The following is a 24716-nucleotide window of genomic DNA, read 5'->3' as shown; positions in this document are numbered from 1 at the left end:
GCTCCATCACTCCAACATAACAAAAACTACATTCTGCACTTGTTATCCTCTTATGCAGAAAACAAAAACCTGCCTATTCTGAAGGGCATAGTTTTAAACATGAGTGAAAATTTAATTAAATACATAGCTATCACTTATTACTTAAAAGCAATTTCATTCATTTAAGTCATTTGCAAATACAATTTTGTTGCAGCATTAGTTTCATGATTTGAGACTTGAATGCCTTCTGCAATCAACTTCAGCAGGAAGAGAAAGATAATTTCACTAAATTTAATAAGTGATTTATTGTTCCAGAACACTAGAAAGTTGTCACTAGTATTATACATGCATTGTACTGCACAAAACCAAAAATAATCAAGGAACAAACACTGCCTAGAGCACACAGTATGATTCAGCTTTGACCTTCAAAATCTTAGCTTTGTGACTGCCAACTCTGCAGAGCAGAAGTTTAGTTTTAGGAAGCTTTAATATGACTCTCTTCTAAAAAAACACATAGCTTCTACTATTGATTATTGGAGCATTGACATAATAATTTTATGAAGAACATTCACTGTGTCATTTCAAGTTTTTCAGTTTCTCAATCGATTTTGCCTAATGAAAGAACCTAAATTCCTCATTTATTACTACAAAAATACAAACCTTGAACTTCAACATATTTGTTTTAACTTGCACCCTCTCATAAACCTTAAGAAACAGATAAAACCTGCCTGACAATCTACCCCTAAGAGACAGCCCAAATTGTCTCAAAAAAGAAAACATAAAAAAGGGGAAAAAAGCACATCTCACAATAATTACTTACAGAAAAAATCCCAACCTCCACATAAATATATTTCACATAAGAAACTTAAATTAATGCCATTTTGATTCAAATCAAACTGTTACCACAACATCCTTTGTTTTTGAACTTTGATTTGTACTGAGAGACAAATTTCAAATTATGTAAAAATTCTAATGTGATAAAATACTGCATTTTTAAGGCTTCATAAAAAAAAACCCCTTGTACTTGTTGCTGTAGAAATATATTTAAAGGAGCTGAAAGTCATATTTCTTGGCCCATGCAAGTATGAGTAGCTACCTACAGAACAGCATACTAACACAGCTTAGTATTTACCTTTCGTCCTATTGCTCCATTTTGCTTTTTCGGTGGGGGAGGTTCAAATATTCTTTGCTGTTGCTGTGGAGGAAGGGTGGAATACAATGGAATGATTTTTATGTCACCAACTTCAGGACCTAAGTCATCAATTTCACGTTTTATCCTCTTGCAGGCTTCATCAATCTCCTGAAAAACAAAAATACTGGTTACAAGAGAACTCCATTAAAAAGGAAGCATATCTAGAGCGCTTATGACAATTAGATTAAGTATATACCCTGAAGAACAATCACAATAACTTCCACTTTAAAAAATAAAAAATCAATCAAGGTGCTTACTGAATCTGCAATCAAATTTCCACAATACTTCAAGATGTTTCAGCTTCTATACTCTAATGAACAGCATAATTTGCATTCAACATCCTTTTTCTTTTAGTCATGTTTCCTAATTAAATCTCTACAAATTGTACTAAAATTGAAATCTCTCACCCTGGAATACTAAACTGCACTCATGACCTTTTCAATTTTCACAATCTGAAGGAAATTGATGTGCAAGATATTTAAAATAAGCCAATTAAGCTTTAATGTCACGTATCACTAATGCAATTATATGGAAGATTTGCTTCATTGTACCTAATGAGAACAAACACCTTTACAGTATAAACACGGATACTCAAAACCAAACCTCTCAATCTTGGGCTTCAGATCTTACTTTAAAATTAACTGAAATCCCATTTAAGCTTAAGAAAAAAGTCAGTGAAATACTCTGAAGATGAAAGATGTTTTATGCTTTTTTCTACCATAGTATTTTCTAGCTAATTTTCTGCTTACCATACAAAACAGTTCACCACAGGCCAATTGTTCTAAGTTAATTTTATTTTCAAACTACTACATTCAAGCCAGCTAGGTGACCAATAGTTATGACAAGATCCAAGGAAAACTGGATCTCACACAAATTAAGATTAACGAGTAACACCATCCATTATCTTGAACTTAAAGATCACATCAGAGCCTTGGCTAGTGCAACCAAGGAACACACTGACCAACTATCCATCTTCCATCTGAACCACTGAGGGGAAAATAAAGTCATGACAAAAAGCAAGAGCAGGCAAGAGCAAAAAAATTTACTACAACAGTCTCTGAGAAAAGAGGGGAGACCTCCCTTAACACATTCACTGCCCTGAAGCTGAAGTGATACTTTAGACCCTAAAGCAAATATATGGAACTGGTAACCTACAGGCTCTGTAAAATGACTGCTTTCAACTGTGATCTGAAAGGCAAAAGTAGTCTCCCTCTTAGAAATCATAAATTCAGGTAGATCTACACCAAATCTGGGCCATTCACTTGTTTTCAAAGAGACATTTAAATTCTTCTCAGCACAAATGCATTGAGTATGCTTTAAAGAAGCACAGACAATACTTCTGTATTGATCAGTGTTTACAATTAACATAACCATGGCAAAAGCCAATTCAGCATTGGATAAGCACTGGCATATCCAATTCAGGATATTCTATGATTCTAACTGTATGCAGAACTACACACAGATGATGGCCAAAACTGGTATCCCCAAGTACACAAGACAGAAGGACTATGTGTAGCAATAACAGTTTCAAAGTGTTAAGGATACCTTTGAGTGTTCAAGATTTGTTTGCATCACTTGAAGATATCTCAATGCAGAAATACGACACATATAGTTGAAGGCACAATCCTATATTTAATCCTTTAAAGATTCAGGAAGCCTAATTCAATCGTCTCACTTTATTCAAGTATGAAAGGCTTCTTAAAAACAAACAAACCATACACCTTTAAATATTTGCACACCATCTACTCCAAACAAATTCATTATAAAATCCCTTCCTGGAATGAAGATTATTGCAACAATCTGCACAGAAGACGACACTTCTTCTCAGGCAGAACAAGAATGAACTTGGATTGTATTTGGATTATGCCTGAAAAACTCCTCAAAGCCCTGAACTACCACGCTGAGTATCTGAGATAGCGGGTAAGGGGGTAAAGGAAGTAGGAACAGACACAGGATAAAAGGACCCACACAGACCTATGATGCCCAGTGCATCAGCACAAGGGCCTGCTTCAGAATTAAAGAACAGAACAGGCCTAACATACAGAAAGTATGAGACTTTTGGCAATGCTGAAGTTACTAGATTGATCCTAGTTCTTCACAAACAAGACTTCTTAGGACTAGTACTTGCAAAATACTTCTCAGTAAAATAATATTCAATGAACTTGCCCATTGATACACTCATGCTAAAAAAAGGTGACTACCAAAAGGTAAATAACAAAGCAGGCCACAAAAAGAGGAAAGATTACACTAGCATTCACTCATTTTTCTCAAGCTGCAAGTATCACAACACACCTGCACTGCACAAAACCCAGTAATCAGACTTGTCCCAGACAGCCATTTAAGTACTTTAAAGTTTCCAGAAACTTCCTCTTGATCCTATCAAAATAAACTTTTAAGTTTACAGCTGGCAGCTGTAAACTGGCAGCTACAGTTAACCTGCAACACTATGGAAATTAGAATCAAGCAGCAGTTAAGAACTTCTGAGTACTACACTCTGAACATTAACATGAAGTCCTCAACATTCTTCCACACCATCAGCCCCTTAGGTGATTTTCCTTGGAAAAGCGTCCAAAACAACTACAATCAGTAAAGAGAATTTATTTCTTTTTATATGTACTAGTGATCAATGAGGTAATGGGGTGGTGAATATTTTTCAACCAGGAAAAACAGTCACCTCAACAGCCAAGTGATAGTAAACAATTTTTATTTTGAACCTACAGCAAAGTAAAAATAGCTTAAAAAAGAAAAAAAAACCCAACTCCAATCTGGAAAATAATTTTATCAAAATTGTTATTAAATCAAATTTAAGCTAATTGAAATGCTCTTCCTTCCAACAAATCAGTGTGATTAAGACTGATTCTAGACAAAAACCTGAGCAGGCTGCTTTGTTTTCAAATAGCTGGTGGGCAACAGGCAATCTTTAGAATATCTGTCAAATTAGGTGAATTTAATTCAGGAGTTTAAATATCAGTAAGCAATTCTAAGACCCAAAAAGCTTCAGGATTTTAACATCAACTTCTATTTGTGCAAGATCTACGTCAGTATGGGAATCAATACTTAGCACTGTATTGTTTAGAAAACAAAGCAAGACCAGGGTGCACAGTTTCCCTTCAATTTATTAGTAACAGTAGTGCAGCCATTGATATTTTTACAGAACAGCAAGTAGGTTACTTTACACCTCCTGAATCTAACAGGAATTTTACTCCATCTTGAATCACTTTTCTAAAGAAAAGGTAGGCTAATGGCTAGTTCCTAAAAAACACCCCAAACCACCTGGATTCACCAACTTTTACTCCTCTCACCAAAGCTGTGTTTTTTCTGAGCAGCTAGAAAAGGTCCACCATAAAGGAAAAGGTCCACCAGCACAGAAGCAAACTTTTGCATATGAAGCCTGTCAACAAAACAAATGAATCCTGAACTCTCAGAATGCCAGGACTGAAGCCATGACGACTGCAAGTTCCCCCGTGGCTTAACATCAAGAGTACCACTTAAATCTTCATCCCACCACCACCCCTGATGCATACTAGTATGCATCAAGTATACTAATAAATACTTACCAGACTGAAAGCATGAACAGGACTTTGTTCATGTCCTCAACAAAGTATTACTAAGCAATACTCAGCAATACTCGCTTTTTTCCTAAAGAAAATATAACTTACAAAAGACTTATTACTAAAAATCTTCCAGGTATGACTTTTAAAGACTGCCTGTGCCAGTTCCTGGTTCCTCAGGCTCTGTGTCAAAACACATAGCAAAGAGAAACTTGGAAGTAATCGAACCAACAAGCCAACACCTTATCAGCTGCCTCCAATAACACATTTCTACTGCTCTGTATCATCTCACTACTTCAATACCTAACATACCCTAGCTCTGCATCAAAAACTAAGGATTTGAATGTATTATTAGCAGTTCATCTAAAAGGAGCTGTATAAAATTAATCACACAAGAGACTGATTTTGCCTATTATGCACATTACTTATTTCTGCTGTTGAAAATGAAGTCTTTATTACATGTTCAAGCTGAATGCTCAGTAGAAATTCCCTTCCATTACTTTTCTTGATGGCATTTTTGCAGTCAAAAGTAAGGTGTTCCATACTGGAGACCACGAACAACAGGAAAGTATTACAGAAGCAGTTGCAAATCTTATTGAGTTAGTGCACCATGTCTTTAAGAGGCAAGTTTGTGCTGAAAAAAATACATGATTCTTACTAGCTCCATGCAATGGTGGGCAAAAAAGCCCCCCAAAAATCAAAAGAAACGCAGAATGACAAGCAGTGCAGTTCACAGAATCACAGAACAAGAGGTTGGAAGGAACCTCAAGAATCATCTAATCCAACCTGTCTGGTCAAAAACACAGTCTAGGAAAGATGGCCCAACACTCTGTCCAGCTGAATCCTACATGTCCAATGTTGTGGAAGACACCACTTCCCCTGGGAATTTATTACAATGGTTGATTATTCCCATTGTGAAAAATTTTCCTCTTTTGTCTAACCACAATCTCATCAAGATTAATTTTTATCCATTACCCCTCATCTTCTCATTTGGGTCCTTATAAAAAGGGAGTCTCCACGTTATGTTGTAGCCACACTTTAAATACTGGCTCATTATGATGAGATCTACCCTGAGCCTTCTTTTCCCAAGGCTGAACAAACCCAGTCCCCTTAGCATTTGAAAATATTTGCAGCCTCAAATTACTGAGTTACACTGCTCTTGCAAACCTAGCCATCCTTGCCTTCTGTTTGTGTGCTAGACTCATCCGTACTGCCATGGAGAAGGTACAGTGAAATTACACTTACTAAACAGCAGTTACTGAATGATGGACCATGAGCTAACTTAAGCTAAAGTGATTCCACTGCCAGCATGCAGGCAACTCACAGGCCAGAGTGGTCTATGCAAGCAACCAGTGAACCTGCTGGCCAGGCTCCACTCAATCGTAAGGTCAAAGATGCATCCAATCTTTACAAAAACCTCTTCTACAAAAAGATGGTGACTAGTGATGTCACTCAAGCACATTCAATGGCACAGTATGAGCACTTGGCATGCAAAACAGAGTTCAGTGATTTTTTGCAATAATGTTCCCAAGGACCAAGTAAAGTTGGTCCTTGGGAACATTATTGCAAAACCCCTTTCTTCAGCTGACCCTGTATTTGGTACACCCAAAGAATCTCACAGGATGAGCAAAACTTCCCAGATGGCTCCAGTAAAAACATACTTTAAACTTTTAAAAAGGAGATGACAGATCTATCTACAGAAGATCAGCTGCTACACAATACAGTTAGATTTATCTTCATCCTGGATACAGGGGTCAAATAGGCCTAACTCCTAAACCCCAAAGGAAACTAACATAGAAAAACTGTAAGGCAATTTCATCTTGTGAAATGAATATGGAGCAAAGGAAACAAATGCATAAATAAAAATTATTTTGCAAACTAGAAATAAGGTGGAAGACCTTAACCTGTCCCCTTCTGAGTTCCACCACATGCAGGGCACAGTTAGTCACATCTGGCTTTGATGTCATGAACCTTTCTAGAAATAAGTCTTGGTCCTCAAAGCCTGCACAGAACTTCCCTAATTCCCCTTTCTTCCTCTAGAAATGAGAGCAAACTGCTACAAGCTAGAATTACAAAACTGCAGTAAAAAGAACCAGCTCCAAGAACTGCACCACTTCAGGCCTCTGAACACAAACTGAGTGAAACAAAACTTTGCAAAATTATGTACACAGACAAAAAAAGTAATACATGGAGAAAATCAACAACTGGACCATAACTAAAATTGCTCTGTCAAATCAAAACTGAATTTGCCTTGGCATAATTCCCATATTCAGGATCTCTTTGACCTGATTAATTTGTAATATTAAATACTGACATCTTTTCGAATGAAGAGCAAAAAACCTTCCTCCTTTTAGCATTTGAACAAAATTAGTATTACAACTCATCTTTCAGTTCATGCTGCCCAACTCCCCAAATACTTCTTATCTGAATCTAAACAGGACAACTTGTGTTCACTCTTAGTACAGACTTCCCCTTAACCTTACCCAAACACTACCACTGAAACCAAAAGAGTTGTCAATTTCTACTTCAATTAGCACATAACCAAGTCTGTTTTCTTTCAATTCCATAGTTCAACTAGTCTCACAGTGATGAAAATATTGTGCCTTTAAAATAAATCCTCATTTATCAAACTTTCTATCAAAACATCAAAAACATTTTGTAACACTTTTCTAAACCACCAGTTTTACCAATATCATTTTAAGCTTTTCTGGAATACTGAAAATCACAGCAACAATTTTAAGTATATTTATTGACAATCAAGAATGCTCTTTATCTGTATTTCACATCTCCAGATGCAGCTTAGATACTTCTCATGAATGTGTAACAATGCATTTGGCTTTATTAAAAAAAGGGTGACAATACAACTGGCATTTGTAAATGCCCATGTTACCAAAACATGTAAGACAGATCTATACATTGCTGTGTCATTATTTCTGTCTTTCCCACTCCACAAGTTTCTTCTTTAAGTATGTTACACCTACTCTCGGATTACTGATCTCAATGGAGTGTAAAATCCAATACTGTTTTAGAAGAACTCCTGTAGAAAATAAACCAGATGCCTCTCAGATCTGCAAGTTTAACAAATGTGTATCTACACAACTAGACTACGAACCTTGTAATCCCAAAGACTGAGAACAAGTTTGACAACACCTATTGTCTAAGAAAGACATGTTGAATGAAATGTAATTATGCTTTTCCCTTGTGAAACAAAATCCCTCTGAGTTTCCAATTTTGCCTGTGACTGACGACAGGCAACCTAGCTTACAGCTATCCAGGTGTAGTGGGTTGATGCTGGCTGGATGCCAGACACCCACCCAAGCCTCTCTATCACTCCCCTCTGCAGCTGGACAGGGGAGAGAAAATACCAGGGTTCATGAGCTGAGATAAAGTCAGACAGAGGTCACTCATCAAATACCACCATGGGCAGAACAGGCTCAGATTAGAAATATTAACTGAATTCATTACTAACAAAATCAGAGCATGATAATGAGAAATAAAATTAAACCCTCAAAACACCTTCCCCCCTCCCACCCAGCAGGCACAGGGAGAGGGAATTGGGGTTATGGTCAGTTCATCACAAAATATTTCTCTTGCTTCTCAGGAAGAGGAGCCCTACTCCTGCTCCAGCATGAGACTCCCCGCCACGGGAGACAGTTCTCCATGAACTTCTCTGACATGAGTCCATCTCCTGAGTAAAAGATCTCTGCAAGCTGCTGCAGCATGGGTCACTCTCCCACAGGATGAGTGACCAAGGACAGTGGCTCCAGAGGGGGCTCCGCTCTCCACAGGCCCTCAACATGGCCACAGCTCCTGTCAGGCATCCAGCTGCTCCTGCATGGTTGTCTTCCATGAGCCGCAGGTGGATTCTGCATCCTCAAAGATCTCCCAAGAGCTGCAGGGGCACAGCTGCTTCACCATGGGCTGCACCAAAAACCAGGAGAATCCCCAGCTCTGGTGCTCAGAGCACCTCCTCCCCCACCTTCTGCACTGACCTTGGTGGCTGCAGAGTTGCTCCTCTCACATGTTCTCAACCTGCTATTCTCTGGCTGCAATTACAACTGCTCAATACAGTTTTTTGGGTTTTTTTTTTCCCCTTCTTAAACATGTTATCACAGAGACATTACCACCATTGGCTCAGCCTTGACCAGTGGCACATTCATCTTTGGAGCTGCCAGGGATTGACTCTGCTGGGCATGGATGAAGCTTCTAGAAGCTCTTCAAAGAAGCCACCCTGCTACCAAAGCCTGGCCATGCAAACCCAATGTACCAGGTTATACCTTTTTTGAACGCTGGCATTAAACATGAACACTATGTTCTGAAATTTTTTTGATATACCAAAGGGTTGCTTGTTTTAAAAATCAACAAATGAGCTTTCCTCGTTACAAAGCTTGTTGTTACAAGTCCTATTTCAAAATGTTCGTTCCTAGTAAATTTTGCTTTTAAACATCCTTTTTTGTTATTAATGGACTTAAAAGCAGTTAATACAATGTAATAATGTATTTTTGCTCCTTTCAGGATTCAGGAAGGTAATTTTTACTGAACACTTATTTGTACACCATTAACAACAATTTTATCATCATCCAGTAGCAGGCTAATACAATTAAGATTCCTTTAGTTTCCAAACACATTAAAGCGTCTTTTCATTTTCTGGGCATGACAACACTGAATCTTCCTTGCTATCTCCAAGTTTCATAATCTTCTCTACATCTTAACTAATCTGTACTAATTAACTGCTATCCATCTTAATTCCCATACAAAATTGCTTCAAAATCATTTGGATGACAGAACAGTAGCCAATAAGGAACCCTATTCTACCACAGGCCACTACAATTACACCTCATTTTCAGCCTCTTAAACTCTCAACAAGTCACATTTGCTCCATTTCAGCTAAAGCATGTTCCTTTTCCATAATTTAATTCAGCTGTGTATATGCACAATTCTGGCAAGAAAAGTAATCTTGCACTCTGTTCATACTGTTTTGAAGAATCTAAAAGAACTACAATCATCTAAAAGAATAGAGTACATCTGCAGCACTGGCAGGTCTGGAGTCTAGAGCCATCTGCCAGAGGAAGACACTCATCCCATGTCCTGCAGTGACTGTTTTAACAGGTTATTTAGAGTAATACATAGCACCTGATGTAGTAGCAAGCACATAATTCATAAACCAGAAGGACATGTATTTGTGCTTTGTGAAAGGTTGAAGACCAGCCTGATTTAGCATCTTGATAGAAAAATAAAATCTGCTGAAACAGCAGGACAGCAGTGTTCCTTTCTCTTGCCACCAATTTTCACTCTTCTGCAACAGCTGTTTCACTAATTCACACATTTAAGTACCCAGCTAAACTAAACCAAGCAGGTGTGTTTCAAAGCCACTATCACTGAAAGTATTTTTTCCTGCCTGTATTTTAACTTACAGCAATATTCCAATCAAAGAAGGACCAATGTAAAAGTCAGAGTATTTGCTTTTATAGTGACAGTCATTGCTTTGGTCTTTTAAGAGAGATGACTTGCCAGAAGAGACTTTAGTCAAATGTCTTACAACTCATGCAAGAGGCAATACATCTTTATGGCTGGAAAGCCTACTCGAGAAACCAGAGTCCCTTCAGCATCACAAGTTACTTGTACCACTATCCCCCCTTGTCATAGTTAAGGTTGTGTTTGCTTAGAAGACAGACACCGAATTGTTCCATATCCCTTGGAAGGTATTTCTTCAAGAGTACTAACTGAAAGAAGAATGAGTTGAAAAATGGTTTTGCTAGCTGCACTTCTTCCCCTACTAAAAACGCACTTAGCTGACTGAGTCCAGCCAACTTTCAAAATGCTTACAGGTTTTTAACCTCTTCTCCATGTCAGTTTACAAATACAGACACTCCAAAGAGCTTCAAAGAAACATTAGGACTAAAAAAACACCCTAGGTTATTTCAAGTAAAATATTAAAAATTTCCAGAAGATCCTCATTTCCTGATGTAGTTTAGTCTAAGTACACCTATACAATCCTCTTTTGCAGGGCATGGAGTCTATTTCTGAGACCTAACTCCCTGAACTTATGGTACATAATGTCAACAGCCTAACAATCAAAGTTACTGAAAAAAAACCAAAACCTGAACATTATTATTAAAGCTGCTGCTGATAGCTAAGTAGCAGAACCAAATGGTTATTCTTCAGATAAGTTGTACAATACATGTACAGATGTGAACTGAATTATCTTTTCAATAAAAACCAAGGACACTATAAGGTACCCAGATCTTTGGAGTTCCCATCAGTACAAACCTAGGGTTCATTCTCTGGGTTTATGTTTCTGAAGTACTTAAGTTGATGAGAATTTTCATTTTAGAAAGGCCTTGCACACCATTTACATTACAGATATGTACAATGTCGAAGGACCTAAACTGTATAGCAGGAAAACCACAGGTCATCCAAACAAACTAGAAAAGGAAACTGTTTTAGTCTACACAAGTCACTTGAAGCAGTTTCTGTATGGAACAATGAACAGTAAACAGAAGAACATACCTCTTGTCCTGTAAGAAAGAGTAAGAGATCTCCTTCTTCTTCTTCACACATGTGAATTTGTATCACTGTTCGAATGGCAGCCTCAAGGTAGTCCCTTTCAGGTTCTGGAGTATAGAATATCTCCACAGGATGGGTGCGACCCGGGATAGTTAGAAGAGGACAGTTATCAAAATAGATCTGAAACTTGCCAGCATCTAAAGTAGCACTCATAACAATAACCTGTAGATTTGGAGGACAAAAAGTTACTCAACATTTAGAACTTGTGACATGTTATGCATACAACATGTAATTTTAAGAAAGTAAATTGTTAACCGCAATATAAGAATGCTTTTATTACCTGAATACAACACCCTTGTTACAAAGGTTCAAAAAAATTCCAAGTCAAATACATAAGGTTAAGCTACAATTGTATTGTTTCTAGGAGCTTCCTCAATACATAACACATCCAGAATTTCCTAGGGTTAGCCTTCCAATATACATTATCACAGATAGAAAACAATTATAAAAATCAGCTAATGGTAAGCACACAGATACTTTATCCAGCATGACTGCAACTAGAACAGAGATGCTGTTGGACTTCATCATTACTGACCTTCAGATCAGATCTTTGTCTTACAACTTCCTTCAGAACTCCCATCAAGATATCCGTAGCCAGTGTTCTCTCATGGGCCTCATCAAGAATTATAACACCATAGCGCTCCAGCAGAGGATCATTCATTGCTTCACGAAGCAACATACCATCAGTCATATACCTGAACAAACAGAAACAATTCCCACTCACACTCTGTTTATTAGGTTTGATGCAGAGTTCCCTTCCTTATTCACTACGTTGCTTGAATTAAGCTACGTTGCTTGAATCACTTTTTAAATGAACTAACACCAGCAAACTACTTCCAACACTGTAACATGCCCATTTTAAGTTTTCAAATAGAAACAGAGTATAAGTATTACTGGCAGACTTCCACACCTGAGCTCAAGAGATGGGAAAAGAAAGGGGAAAACACCCTCTAAAATGCTTCTGCAACTGTTCTTTTCTGTCTGCAGATCACCTGTTCACTTCTTGCTTTTCTGCTACTGTTACATTTCTTTTTCCATAATAACTTTGTGCCCAGCCCTTCAAATACTTGTAGCACCAAAAAGAAGCCATCTTTTGCTAGAAAAGCATTGATCCTTGAACCACACTGTGGTGTTTTTAACGAAGCATTTGGAATGTAATCTGCAAATGATGTATTAAATGCACCTGTTTCCTGGCAGCACAGTAATCTATAGCAGCTGACAAGTAAAACACTCCTGACTATGTGTCCCAGACCTGGGTATTGGCCAGTTTTGAATCTTTGGGAAGTTCTCTTTACTGAAATAAGCTACTGAACTTCACCAGAAGTACCATGAGTAGAAGACCCCACACATAAAACATCATCTGAATGGACAACAAAGAGAAACTGCATGCTGAAGTGCTTTATTATGAACAGCACCTTAATAATAAAATACTTATTGAATTACTTCCTTCTTTATGGATCATTTAAAATTTATTTCTATAGGGCCCAGTGTCTTCTTTAGGAGGAATGAATCATTTCCAACTCCATTCACACCTCATACCTCACATTTCTCTCAGCTCATGCTAGAGCTCCCCTGTCTCTTCCCCACTCAGACACAAAGCACCAATCCAGGGAGTCACTCCCTTATTACTCCTTTCATAACTTTGCTCTCACCCTTCATCACCCTGTCGTTCCCCCACCTCCAAGTATGCTGCTATACCTTTACTCGACAGCTGTCACTTACTTCAGAATGGTTTTTGCGCTACTGCAATCTTCAAAGCGAATGGAGTACCCAACCTCCTGGCCCAGCATGACATCCATCTCATCAGCAACGCGCTGCGCCACGCTCATGGCGGCCACTCGCCGGGGCTGGGTACACGCCACTCCCCTCTTCGGGCCGGGCAGCGAGCGCATGTAGTCAACACACCACTGAGGGATCTGGCAGGAACAAAATTCAGTGATAAACACTCTTCAGATGGCCACACAGAACCTGTAACCTTTGTATCGAATCCAAAGTCAGTTAGAATTCCACACAGATGTCAACTGCCCACACAAAAATAGCCAAAGCAGGGGAGACTAGACTAGGGATAGATGAGTTAGCTGGATCCAGGGCCACTAAATAAAGCACACTCTTGTTAAGCGTGTACATCACTAGCTTTGAAGTCAAAGAAATACAGAGGCTCATGGTACATTTTACCCGTGTTAGATCAACACCTTTCACAGGTAGTTAGCAGCAGCCAACACGCTCCAGAGCAACCAAAATTAGAGAAAACACACTCAAAATCTGAGATCAGCAGCACAGTTAAAGTTTTACAGTAAGCAAAATGTATTTTGTGTCTTGAAAAATTAATGCTTATTAATATATTTAGCAAAGATAATTACTTTAGTAATAAAGAATTGTCTTAGCCAAGAAGTGCAACAAATAAAATGAACAGATAATTTTATTCATTAGGTTTATTACTGTTCTTCAGAAATTTCATCAATCAGATATAAAACCCCTATGCTTTCTTTTCTGTGTTAGCACTCGTTTTATTTGCCAGTCAGTAGTTTTCTGCTCCTATTAGTAATCTGAAAACAGTAAGAATCATCCAAAATAAGTTTTATTCAGAATTCCTATGGTCAGTAACAGTTTGATGGAGATAGATTATTGTCAACATGTTCTCAGTGTGACACTTTATGAGGAGACATCTCCAGGCTGAACTAGTTCCAAGCCTACAGACCAAAAAAACCCACCCATGCTTGGTAATTACTTTCCAAGCATTCTTAAAAGCACAAAGAGGAAAAGAAAACATAACCTTTATACATGCCATTCCAATGAGGAATAAGAGAAAAAGTAGTATAATTTAAACCAGGAAAATGTCAGTTCTTTATTATTATGTTTTCATAGCAAAATGGACCTAAGTAAACAGTAAGACATAACCAGAACCAGATCAGTGTAGTCTAAAGCATTTTTAATGAAGACTATACTTCCACTATAAATACAGGAACAATAAAGCAAACAAAATCAATATATGACAGGAGCCTACTAGACTGCTGTGAAGAACTCAAATTTCTGGAACTCCTATTCAAAACTAGAATAGCAGTTCTTGAACACTAACAGCAGCAACATGAAACCCTATCCTGTAACATACATATGCCTCCCTTGCTTCCCAAGTCACAGTAACAGCTCAACTAAGTATATTAGCATATGTAAGTATATTAGGTGAAGCTTTCTGACTTAAAACAGAGCAAGTCCTGAAATAAATATTGAACCAGCAGGTCTGCCAGGCCACTGCAGCATGAAATAAAACCAATTTAGAAGTGATTTTCCAGTAAACAACAAAACCTTCAGCATCAGTGTCAAATGAAAGAAAAGGGCTCTACAGACTTCCCTGTGCTAAGCTGATATAGACAATCACCCGAAGACTCTTCCTGTCCAGCTTTCAAAAACATACAAATACTGGGAAAAAGGACTATGCCATACTGCATTTTTTACTTCAGTCATGTCTGGGAATGTACTTTCATTTGGTTATTATGAAACCTAGCCTAAAGTTAATCCCACTGAAGAAAAACCCTATACCATCATCAAAATCCCTTTCTTATAAAAAATTGTCATTTTATCAGTATCAAAAGCAGGAGAAATGGCTTTAGTCAGTACCATTTAATCTCAAGGACTTTCTCAAGTAAGAGAGATTTTCAAATATGACTTTCATAAACACGAGGAGGTAGTGACTACACATACAGTGGCCTCTAAGATCAAGGATAAAGGACTAAAGATTAAAGACTAATTCAAAGTCAAAGGAACTTCATCATTCTAAGGAATGCATAGCAAGAGGAAGAAGAGCACCGCCATTTCTGGCTTTTTTGAGCCCCTCCAACCTTCCTGAAAACTTCCTCAGTTAGAAGTTACATGGTAGAATTCTCTTAATTTTCATTATTTGAGAACCTGTATCAGTTCTCCTGCTCACTAAAGGACAAGGATTAAGCTCTACTTCACATCACCTTGGTTCTGGACATCGCCAAGAAGCCCTGCTAAAGAAGTGGCATCACTTTTTCTTACATCAACACACAAAGGAGATGCCACTCTACCATTCTCTTTACCAAACAAAATGAAATTACATCAGAACCACATGATCCCAGATTTAAAAGAGCATGAACGCCTGCAATTACAATAAGTAATTACCCCTTCCTAAAAGAAATCTGGTACACCCATTCCACCACTGAGCCTGTTTCCAGTACATTTAGAAAAACCAGTTAACTTCGAAGGTTAAGTTTAAATTACAAAGCAAAGCACTGCAAACACTAAAGAACTGAAAATTCATGTCTTGGCTTCCAATATACTTCTTCAGTACTCTGGGGTTTAAGTGTATGTGCAACAAGTGAGAAAAGTTTAATCTTCCATTGTCTGAGCCAAGCATTTCCAACCCTGGGTGCTCTAGAAGACTAATGGGAAAACATGCACATAATCATGGAATCACAAAATGGTTTCAGGTGGAAGAGATCTTAAAGATGATCTGGTTTCAACCATCCTGCAATGAGCAGGGATGCCACCCACCAGACCAGACTGCTGCAAGCCCCATCCAACCTGGCCTTAAACACTTGCAGGGATGAGGCACTCCCAGCTTCTCCAGGAACTTTTTCTAACATTTTACCACTAGGACAGTAAAAAGAATTTCCTAACAGCTAATCTAAATTTGCCCTCTTTCAGTTTAAAAGTAATTTCTCCTTGACCTATCACTATCTGCCCATGTAGAAAGTCACTCTCCGTGTTTTTCTAAGTCCTCTTTAGGTACTGAAAGGTCACAATGAGCCCCCCCCCCTCCGGGAGCCATCTCTTCTCCAGGCTGAACAATCCCAACTCTCTCAACCTGTCTAAATAAGAGAGGTGTGGATACACAATCAGGGAAGGGACTTGAAAGGCAGCAGCTCACTATCAAAAACACATCTACTACTGTATAGCCTTCCACTATCACAATGAAAGAAGATTAATTTTGGAAATAATACTTTTATAAAAGTTGACATTAATAGCTTATGTACACCTGCAGTTTGAGCATTAAAGGATTTCTTAGCTGCAGAAAAGTATTAGTCTTGCTCTGATAAATGAATTTAAGAAGAAAAACAATCATCCCCAAACAGGTTTTAAGACAGCAACTGACCACAAAAAAGATGTGACACTACCATATGCAAAATGAAGTTTTCATTAGGTGGCAGCAGGACAATTTTTAGTGGTGTGTCCCTACAAAGACATTGTCAATTGTTTAAAAATGTAGCTGCAACCTCACAGAGCAAATTCAGAGGAAGCAGGGAAGCTTCCAAGACAGGTTACATGCTTCTGGTAGCTTAAATCTCATTTTTAGCAAAGATGTGTTACATTACTTAAACCCTTTCAGAAACCAAAGGTTAAAGTAGTAAGATAATTCAGGAAAAGCTTTATGTCTAAGGAATAACATTGATACAACCTTTAGATCTTCAAATTTTCAGATCACACAATAAGTAATCTTGTTTTTATATATTTAAGTACCATTTTTTAACACAATATTCCGGCTACTGCATCTTCCAAATAACTACATGATCAAACCTTTCTGAAGAATTCTATACAGCCCTGGTCTTGGCTTATACAGTTAAAAAAAAAAAAAAGTCATAACACTACCTGCTAACATAACACTGGTTCCTACAATGTGCAGCAAGGTCCTGTAACTTTAGATATTTCAGGCATAGCTTTAAAAGATATTAAATATATGACTATGTCCTTCACATTTTCTCAACATCCAAAATTGTATGACCAAAAATGTACTGCCTGTAAGACTTAAAGTTAGCTACAATCCATTTAAAAAAACCTAAAATATTCTTCTGTTTTTATTTTCTGCCTAGATAAAAATATTTTATCAGATTACAGAACAAAACTGTTTTACATAAGTTTTCAACACAGACTTTAACCATCAAACTAGAGAATAAAGTTTTGAACAAGTTTGCCCTGCTACAAACATCGAGGTGTTCTTGTATATTAGATATTCCCTGTTTACTGTTCCTCAAAATTTTTTGTTAAGGCTTAAGGAGGCTCTGCACATCTGTTATCACTGCTTTTGGTGCTGAGGAAGACTTTTAAAGCCATCAGTCTACCAAAAAAAAGTGATTTTTAACTGCAGCACTAAAAAGCCTTACAACCTCTGAGAAGCTGCAGCACCAAAGAAACACAAGACTCTACCTTCCAAGTTCAAGTACCACAAAAAGCTAATCAGATGTCAAAACTGTATCTGACATTTCAATTCCTTTTATTTGTAGCAGTAAGTTTCATAAAACATGAACAAGTTCATACTTTGTAGCTGCCATCTACAAAAAGACAGTTAAACAACTTATTTGGAACCACCACTTCAGTTTGTGGATTAGTACACTTCTGTCCCACCATTAAAGCTTTATCTTCCTCTAACAGAAACCTACTAATTATAAAGCTCAATGGAAGCAGGGGCCTGGAAGCAGTACTGGATTTTTGAAGTGGAAGAAGCTGCAAAATTCTCCTCACCTTTTGCACTCATTAAGCAAATATAACATTCATCAAATTAGTTTTGCTCACAGTTTGTGAAGTATTCTTACACAATTTATTTCTCACACACAACCACAACCTTTTAAAAAAAAGCACTATCATAGATATGAACTCACCTGTGTTGTTTTACCAGACCCAGTCTCTCCAACCAGCACAAATGACTGATGCCTAATCAAAATATCTGTAAATCTTTCCTTATATTCCCAGACAGGAAGCTGTAGCCTTTTTTTCAGGATATCATAATATCGTGGGGTATGTGGTAGATTTGTGAAAGGGTTAATACTGTGTGGAATCATTGCTGGTTTTATAGCTGGTAACGCAGCAGATCCATAATATGTAGAGTTGGATGTAGGTCGCAGATCTTTTTCCTTGTCCCTCTCTCTGTCACGATCTCTATCTCTGTCACGATCCCTGTCCCGATCTTTGGAACGGTCATCTCGGTCCCTGTCCCGGTCCCGATCTTTCCTGAAATGGGTCAAGAGACACAGCAGAAAATCAGACACTTGAATATTTAAATGCAGAGGAGGAATTTTGATACAGCGCAACCCTAAAGGTGCCCAAACCAAATCTTTAAAGTCTTGTAGGCAGCTACTTGGAAGGATAAGCACCAAGGAGTAACAGAATATACGATGCATACTCAACATTAGATGGACATAGCCACACTTATTGTACCTAAACACAACAGTTCCTCTCATTACAGGCAAGACTGAATAAAGCTATCACATGGAGAGATGAACGTTTTAACTCCCTTCATCTAATGATTATTTATAATCAGCTATGCAGTGTAGACGACTCCGCTCTCCCCATCCCCACTTGCTGCTGCAGAAAAAGAAGAGAACACTAAATAGTGGTTTTGCCTACCTACCAAAGGAATTACACCCATCCAAAAAAAACTAACTCCAGATAGTATGCAAGCCATGGAAAGAAAGTTTGATTTCATTATTCCACAATTACTCTGTAGTTTTATTTTTGTTTCAAGTCTTACACACAATTCTGACTCCAACTTACATACACAGGTTGAGTCTGGAACTTAAGACCTAAAACTAGACACTATAGCTCACAGAATCAGAATAGTCTAGGTTGGAAATGACCCGTAAGATCATGGACTTCAACTGTTAACCCAACACTACCAAGCTGCACAGTATCTTCTCCGGTATCATCTTGTACCACACACTTGAACAGCATTTATATATTTGCATTTGTTCCAAATATTAAGTAGAAAACTTCACTGCATGTGCAAAAGAAAAACAATATTCTCAAACTCTGACCTCAGTCTTTTCGAGTTTCTGATTCTGCAAGTCCATGTGCTTGCTCCTGTGCATAATCCCACTCTTCCTACAAACACACTTAGAAAAGAATCCTTACTTTCATCCATATAGCTGCATGTTTTAATAAAAATTCCCAACTGAGAACTTCGAAATAAGCCCTGCATTACAAAAACAATCAATTTCATTTTAAACTAGATCAAGTTAAAAAGATTAGGGGCATCCTTGCCTGCAAAACTGAGCATAAGCAAAGCTTTGTCTCTTTTTGTACGTTAACTGAAATCCCATCAAAGAGGCAAAACAACAAACTATGTCAACACCAGCTTTATAGCAAGTGCACACAAAAACACTTCTAGGATATATTAAGCAAAAAACAAAACCTTGCCTCCTTCACCAATACTCAGGCATGTCTAGAGACCATGTCCAAAGAAAACTCTTGCCAACATTCCTCTCCACAGCTTTTTTGTTTTAAACATGCATTTGGCATTCAAATGCAACTACTGAAATAATACCAAATTATTATTATTAGACCTATAGAGAAGATGCAGTAACCAAGATTATATTAGCACTGACTCCATAAATTTTAATTCAAAATGTGCTGTGCTTTGGAAACAACCACCATTACTCTTCTTGTACAAATGAATGTAGTAACGTGTGCAGCCTTTTTTTTCCTCCTCAGTACTCTAGCTTTAACATTACTTCTAACACAGTCAAATACTGTACAAGCTAGGAATCTCTTCCTAGTCTAAAATGCCAGGGAGATACTGCAGAACCCAACAGGTTCATATTCTCCATATGGAAGTCATCCCTAGGAACAAGACTCCATTGTGCTGCCCAGAAGGGTCTAAGAATCTAACAGAATTTATCAGACAGCAACAAAGCTTTGGGCTTGGCTGATGGGCTGTTCACCTTCTGAACAGCTACAGGTACCAGGATATATAAGTGCACGGTCAGACAGTAACATCACTGATAGGAAAAAGAAATAAAGGTATAAAAGCAATTCAAGGAAGCCAGGGTAAAATGCAACAACACACTTCACTAAAGGCAGAATAAACCACACTAATATGCAGGTTTGGTTTGGTTTTTTACAGTATTCTTTTGTATATGTATGTTTCTGAAGGATTTGTATCCTTCACTGCTATCCAGTTAAAGTGCAAATAAACCACACCAACAAAATCTATTCCACAACCATTTACTTAAAGAGTATCATGTCAGCAGCCTCTGCTTTACAGACCCCCAGTGTACCTATCTATGTGCTTCAGCCCCCATGAAGCAGCCCTAGTGCTGAAATGAACAGATCCCCACTGCTGCCTCCCCTTCCCACATGTCAGCACAAGCATTGCACCAGCCTTGTGAAGAACCAACCTTCCCACCTGCATTAATTTTAACTTGGATCAGTATCTCTGGTCTGGCCTCCTAAACACTCCCTTGTAGCACTTATTTTCTGTGTCGGTAGCTACTTGTGTGGGCTTAAAGTAAACAAAAATACAACCTCATGAACAAAAATCTAATTAAATGGAATACAAACACAATCCATCATGGAAAGTGCCATTAATCCTCCATTTCTTAGTTTCATCACTGCGCTCTTCCAGTTTTTATATTGTACAAACAGAAAGGACACCAAGCTCAATAAACATTTCAAAAGTAAAAACTATTTATGCGTTAATAAAAGGAGTTTATTTCTTTTTTCAAAAAGCAGAAGAGAAGCGGGGCAACCAGATCCTACCACAGAAACAAGACAACATACTACATGCCTTCAAACTTACTCTCTAACACTTAAAACAGCAGCACTTTCTTTCCCTGAAGCTGTTTACCAGTCTTCCATTATTACTGAAGCTTAGCAAACACACACTCCCTTGGTCAACAAGCAAAACGAGGAATGACAGTTATGCTGCCATATTAATTTCCTTAACTTTCTAAATATGTGTCTTGGCAGTTCTTTACTTAAAAACTGTCACATTTTAGCTGCTTTTTCATTATTGCACAGAGAAAACAGAACTCAAAAATACACACTAAAGTAATAATTTAATCACATTTGTCTTGCCCCTGACACCTGTAACAGCCTTCATCATCAGAAGGGGGCTGGGATGTTTTGCTCTGCTTCTAAGTGAAAAAGTCTGGTCTGCTATTTGCTTTCACTTCCTTACATTCACACACATATATGAACACACACAGATAACAGAAAAGAACACAAACATACAAAAGAAGCACTACAGCAATCAATAAATAAGAATGCTTTTTTGATTAGAAATCATATAAAAAGGGAAACAAAGGACTCAAGGCAAACCACTGATCATCACAGTGAAAGTGAAAGCCCATCTAAGAGATCATTAGTATTCTTCCCCATTACTAAACACAGCAATATTTGATGCAAAAAAAAAGGCAATACAGCTAAAGGAATTTCTGTCCTATACAGAAATCAACCAAATACACTCAGGCTGAATGACACATCCCACCAGATCACTAACTCTGATGTTACACAACTCAAATATATTTGAAAAGAAATTAACATATTTTAAAATAGTGTGTATGGAATTCACAGAAACACTGTAACCAAAAACCTTCCATACAATTTCTATTTTTCCAAAATGTTTTTTACTTCACAGACAATACTTCAAGTCTGGAAGAAAACAGATGCCGTGCAGATGTTTAAGGTTACACCAACAATTACAAACATGCTGGCCAAGTAGAGCTCATGTGGCACTGCTGCCATGTAGAGCTACTAACAGAGGCCTCCATTAAAGAGGAACTAAAAATACTGGTTCCCCTGAAGTAGCTTTCACATTTTGTCAGGTAGCCCAGTTTGGATCCAAGACACACTACTGCTGTGAATGTGAAGTGATAACCCTGGAGGAGCTCATCCAGCTCAATCCAGCTCCACAAGCCCTAAGCCGCAGCAAGGCTCTCTCAGCACAGAGGAAGGCAGGCACACACACGCTTTTCACAAGACTCCACACATCCTCCTTACGGCCTTGCATAAGCTGCAAAACCAAATTACTCTGAAATAAACCAACCATGTAACATTAGTATGACTCGTGCTACGTGAATTAAGATTGGAGGTCATCTAAGAAAAAAATCATGCTCAGTAATTATGCTCACAGTGAGTTTTTCTCAGTCCTATACCATTTAATGCTTTTACCAGCAGAGGAAAGAACAAAGAAGGGGCACAAGACCAATATTTCTACAGTTTTTAGGTGCCATAAAGGTCAATGCCTTCTAGTTGAACACCGGTGGGAACTCAGTGCAGTACGTACAAAATGGCAGGACTAAGAGTGTAGAATAACATTCATGAAAAGCAAAAACAATAGATAAAGCCGCACCAAAGCTATAAAACATACAGACAAAGAAATACTGACCTGTGATTATCTTTACAACCAGCTGGAACAGTTGTACCACATTTAAATAACGCCCCGTTTTGACATAACCACTTTAAAAACTGTATATGTACAACATTTCTGTACACGCAGAGGAACTATTTCAATCTCTGGGAAATCCTACAAAAATGCATTAACCAACGCAAATAGCTTATTATATTTTAAAAAAATTGATTACGATGTTCCTACAGAGAGGAAGTAAGCTGAATAATAAACGCTTATTTTGTTTAGCTGAGAAAAACGAACCAAACTCTAGGGGCTAAAAACTGAAGCTGTACAAGCTTACCTCAAAAAAGGCAAGTTTTGCAAAGACTGTTTGTCAGTGAATATTAACGGCTACATTAGAGTTATTGTAACCTTTGAGAACGGAAGGATTTTTCTCAGATAAACAGTCCAAAACAAAGCTGATGGACTTAAGCAACTGTTTAATTCACGGAAGCCTCCTGTGCTCCATAAAGGCCAGACGAGATAAACACTGCATTTCTTTGTACTCCTTGAAACTTCAGAAATTTACTTTCAAGAGCTGCCTGCCTTTCCTCCCCCTCCGGCCCAACCAGAGAGGAAAAATTATGTGTAAAGAAAGCTCTAAAGCAACGCTGAATTTAAGGACAGTACCAGTGCATCGTCTGTGTTCCTGCTATTACATTAACCTCGACAAAAATACGCTGAAGCGCGTCAACCTTCGCCACACTAAGAAAACAATAAACACTCCCCTGCCCCCTACCTCAAAACCCAAGTCACCATCAATTCTTACTTCAAGCCAAGCACATCACCGAGGGTGACTGGGTGAAAACGTTAACAAAGGAACAACGCTCCCAGCAGCACTCATAACACGGGCTGCACACACCTCGTGCTCACCTCTGGGCCCACGCTTGCCAGACCTTTCAAGCCAGAGACTAAGTAAACAAGTACAAAGGAAGGGGGGAGCAGGAGTGGGAAGGGTCAACATAAACACGACGGCGAAGAACCGCAAACAAAGCGCGGGGCGCGGGCCCAGCAGCGCGCCGCCCCCGCCACGGGCGCCCAGCCCGGCCCCCCTTGCCCAGGCGGCCGGGCCGGCGCCTTCCTCCCTTCCCCCTCCCGGCGCCGCCGCACGAGGCCCTCCCGCCCGCTCCCGCCGCCATCCGCCCCCCCGAGGGGCCCGCCCGGCACAGCGCCCGGCCCCGGGCCAGGCCCAGCGCTCGGCGGAGCCGCGACCCTTCGGGGCCTGCTCGGCCGAAGCGGCGCCGCTGCGGCCTCTCCCCGCCTCGCGCGGCGGCCGCACCGCGCCCCGCGGAGCTGCAGCCGCGGCGGAGCGGCCGGAGCCGGGGATGGGGCGCGGATGGCGCGGGAGCGGCCGCGATCCCCCCCACCCGCCCCGCCGCGGGCCGCGCCGCCCGCGCCACCCCTCACCCGTCGGTGGTGCGTTTCTTGCTGGAGCTGTAATCGTCGCCCAGATCGAGGCGGTGGCGCTTGGACATGGCGATGGCGAGCGGTCAGTCGGTCGGTCTGGCTGGCGGTCGGTCCGTCCGGGTGCGGCGGGCGCGCTGCGCTCCCTCCCCGAGCGGCGGCACGGCGAGGCACGGCCGACAAAATGGTGGCCGGAAGGAAGCGCCGGGACCGCGCGAGGCGCTGGCGCGCGGGCCCGTTGGCCAAAGCCTCCCCTGGGCGCGCGCCCGGCGGCCCCGCCCCGCCGCGCGCGCTCCCGCGGCGGCGTGAGGGGAGCGGGCTGGGGCCGGGCCGGGAACAGCCCGTGACGGGATCCAGGGGTCACCGCGTGGAAAAGACCCCTAAGAGCATCCAGTGCGAGCGTCCACCCAGCACTACCAGTGTAACCAGTACGTCACATCACCCAGCGCCACATCCAAACACCTCCTGGACGCCTCGGGGGATGGTGACTCCACCACCTCCCTGGGCAGCTTATTCCAGTGCCTGAGCACCCTCACACTGAAAGTTTTCTTCGAATATCTAACCTGATCCTCCCTTGCCGCAGCTTGAGTCGATTTCCTCTGGCCATCTCACTGCAGGCACAGCAGAAGAGACCAGATCCCACCTGGCTACAGCCTCCTGTAGGGAGCCATGAGGTTCCCCCTGAGCCTCCTCTCCTCCAGGCAGAACAGCCTGGTTCCCCCTGAGCCGTTCCTCATAAGTTATGGTTTCTAGACCTTCCACAGGCTTCCTGCCCTTCTCTGATCACACTCCAGGGTGCTGGAGGTGCAGCCTCACCGGTGCTCGCTCCCTGTCCCTCTTCAGTCCTTCTGCTCGAGGTCACACCCTTTGCTCAGCTGCCCGAATGAGCGCTCCTGCTGCT

General features: G+C 39.9%; 1 protein-coding gene across 1 annotated transcript in view; it reads right to left on the bottom strand.

Annotated features, from left to right (window-relative positions):
• The window catches only part of DHX15 (DEAH-box helicase 15), a 44996-nt gene extending 20983 nt beyond the window's left edge, over positions 1 to 24013 (bottom strand). The window contains exons 1-6 of the mRNA XM_064418506.1: positions 23819 to 24013; positions 17904 to 18252; positions 13012 to 13205; positions 11825 to 11984; positions 11233 to 11451; positions 1112 to 1279 (exon numbers count right to left, since the gene is read on the bottom strand). Coding sequence (XP_064274576.1) covers positions 1112 to 1279; positions 11233 to 11451; positions 11825 to 11984; positions 13012 to 13205; positions 17904 to 18252; positions 23819 to 23886 — 1158 coding nt within the window. The 5' untranslated portion in view covers positions 23887 to 24013. The remainder of the gene's footprint in view (positions 1 to 1111; positions 1280 to 11232; positions 11452 to 11824; positions 11985 to 13011; positions 13206 to 17903; positions 18253 to 23818) is intronic.
• Between the last annotated feature and the right edge of the window lie 703 nt (positions 24014 to 24716).

This window comes from Passer domesticus, chromosome 4, assembly GCF_036417665.1.
Source record: "Passer domesticus isolate bPasDom1 chromosome 4, bPasDom1.hap1, whole genome shotgun sequence".
Taxonomy (NCBI): Eukaryota; Metazoa; Chordata; class Aves; order Passeriformes; family Passeridae; genus Passer; species Passer domesticus.
Note: the sequence above shows the minus strand (reverse complement) of the source record. Positions and strands in the feature narration are given on the sequence as shown.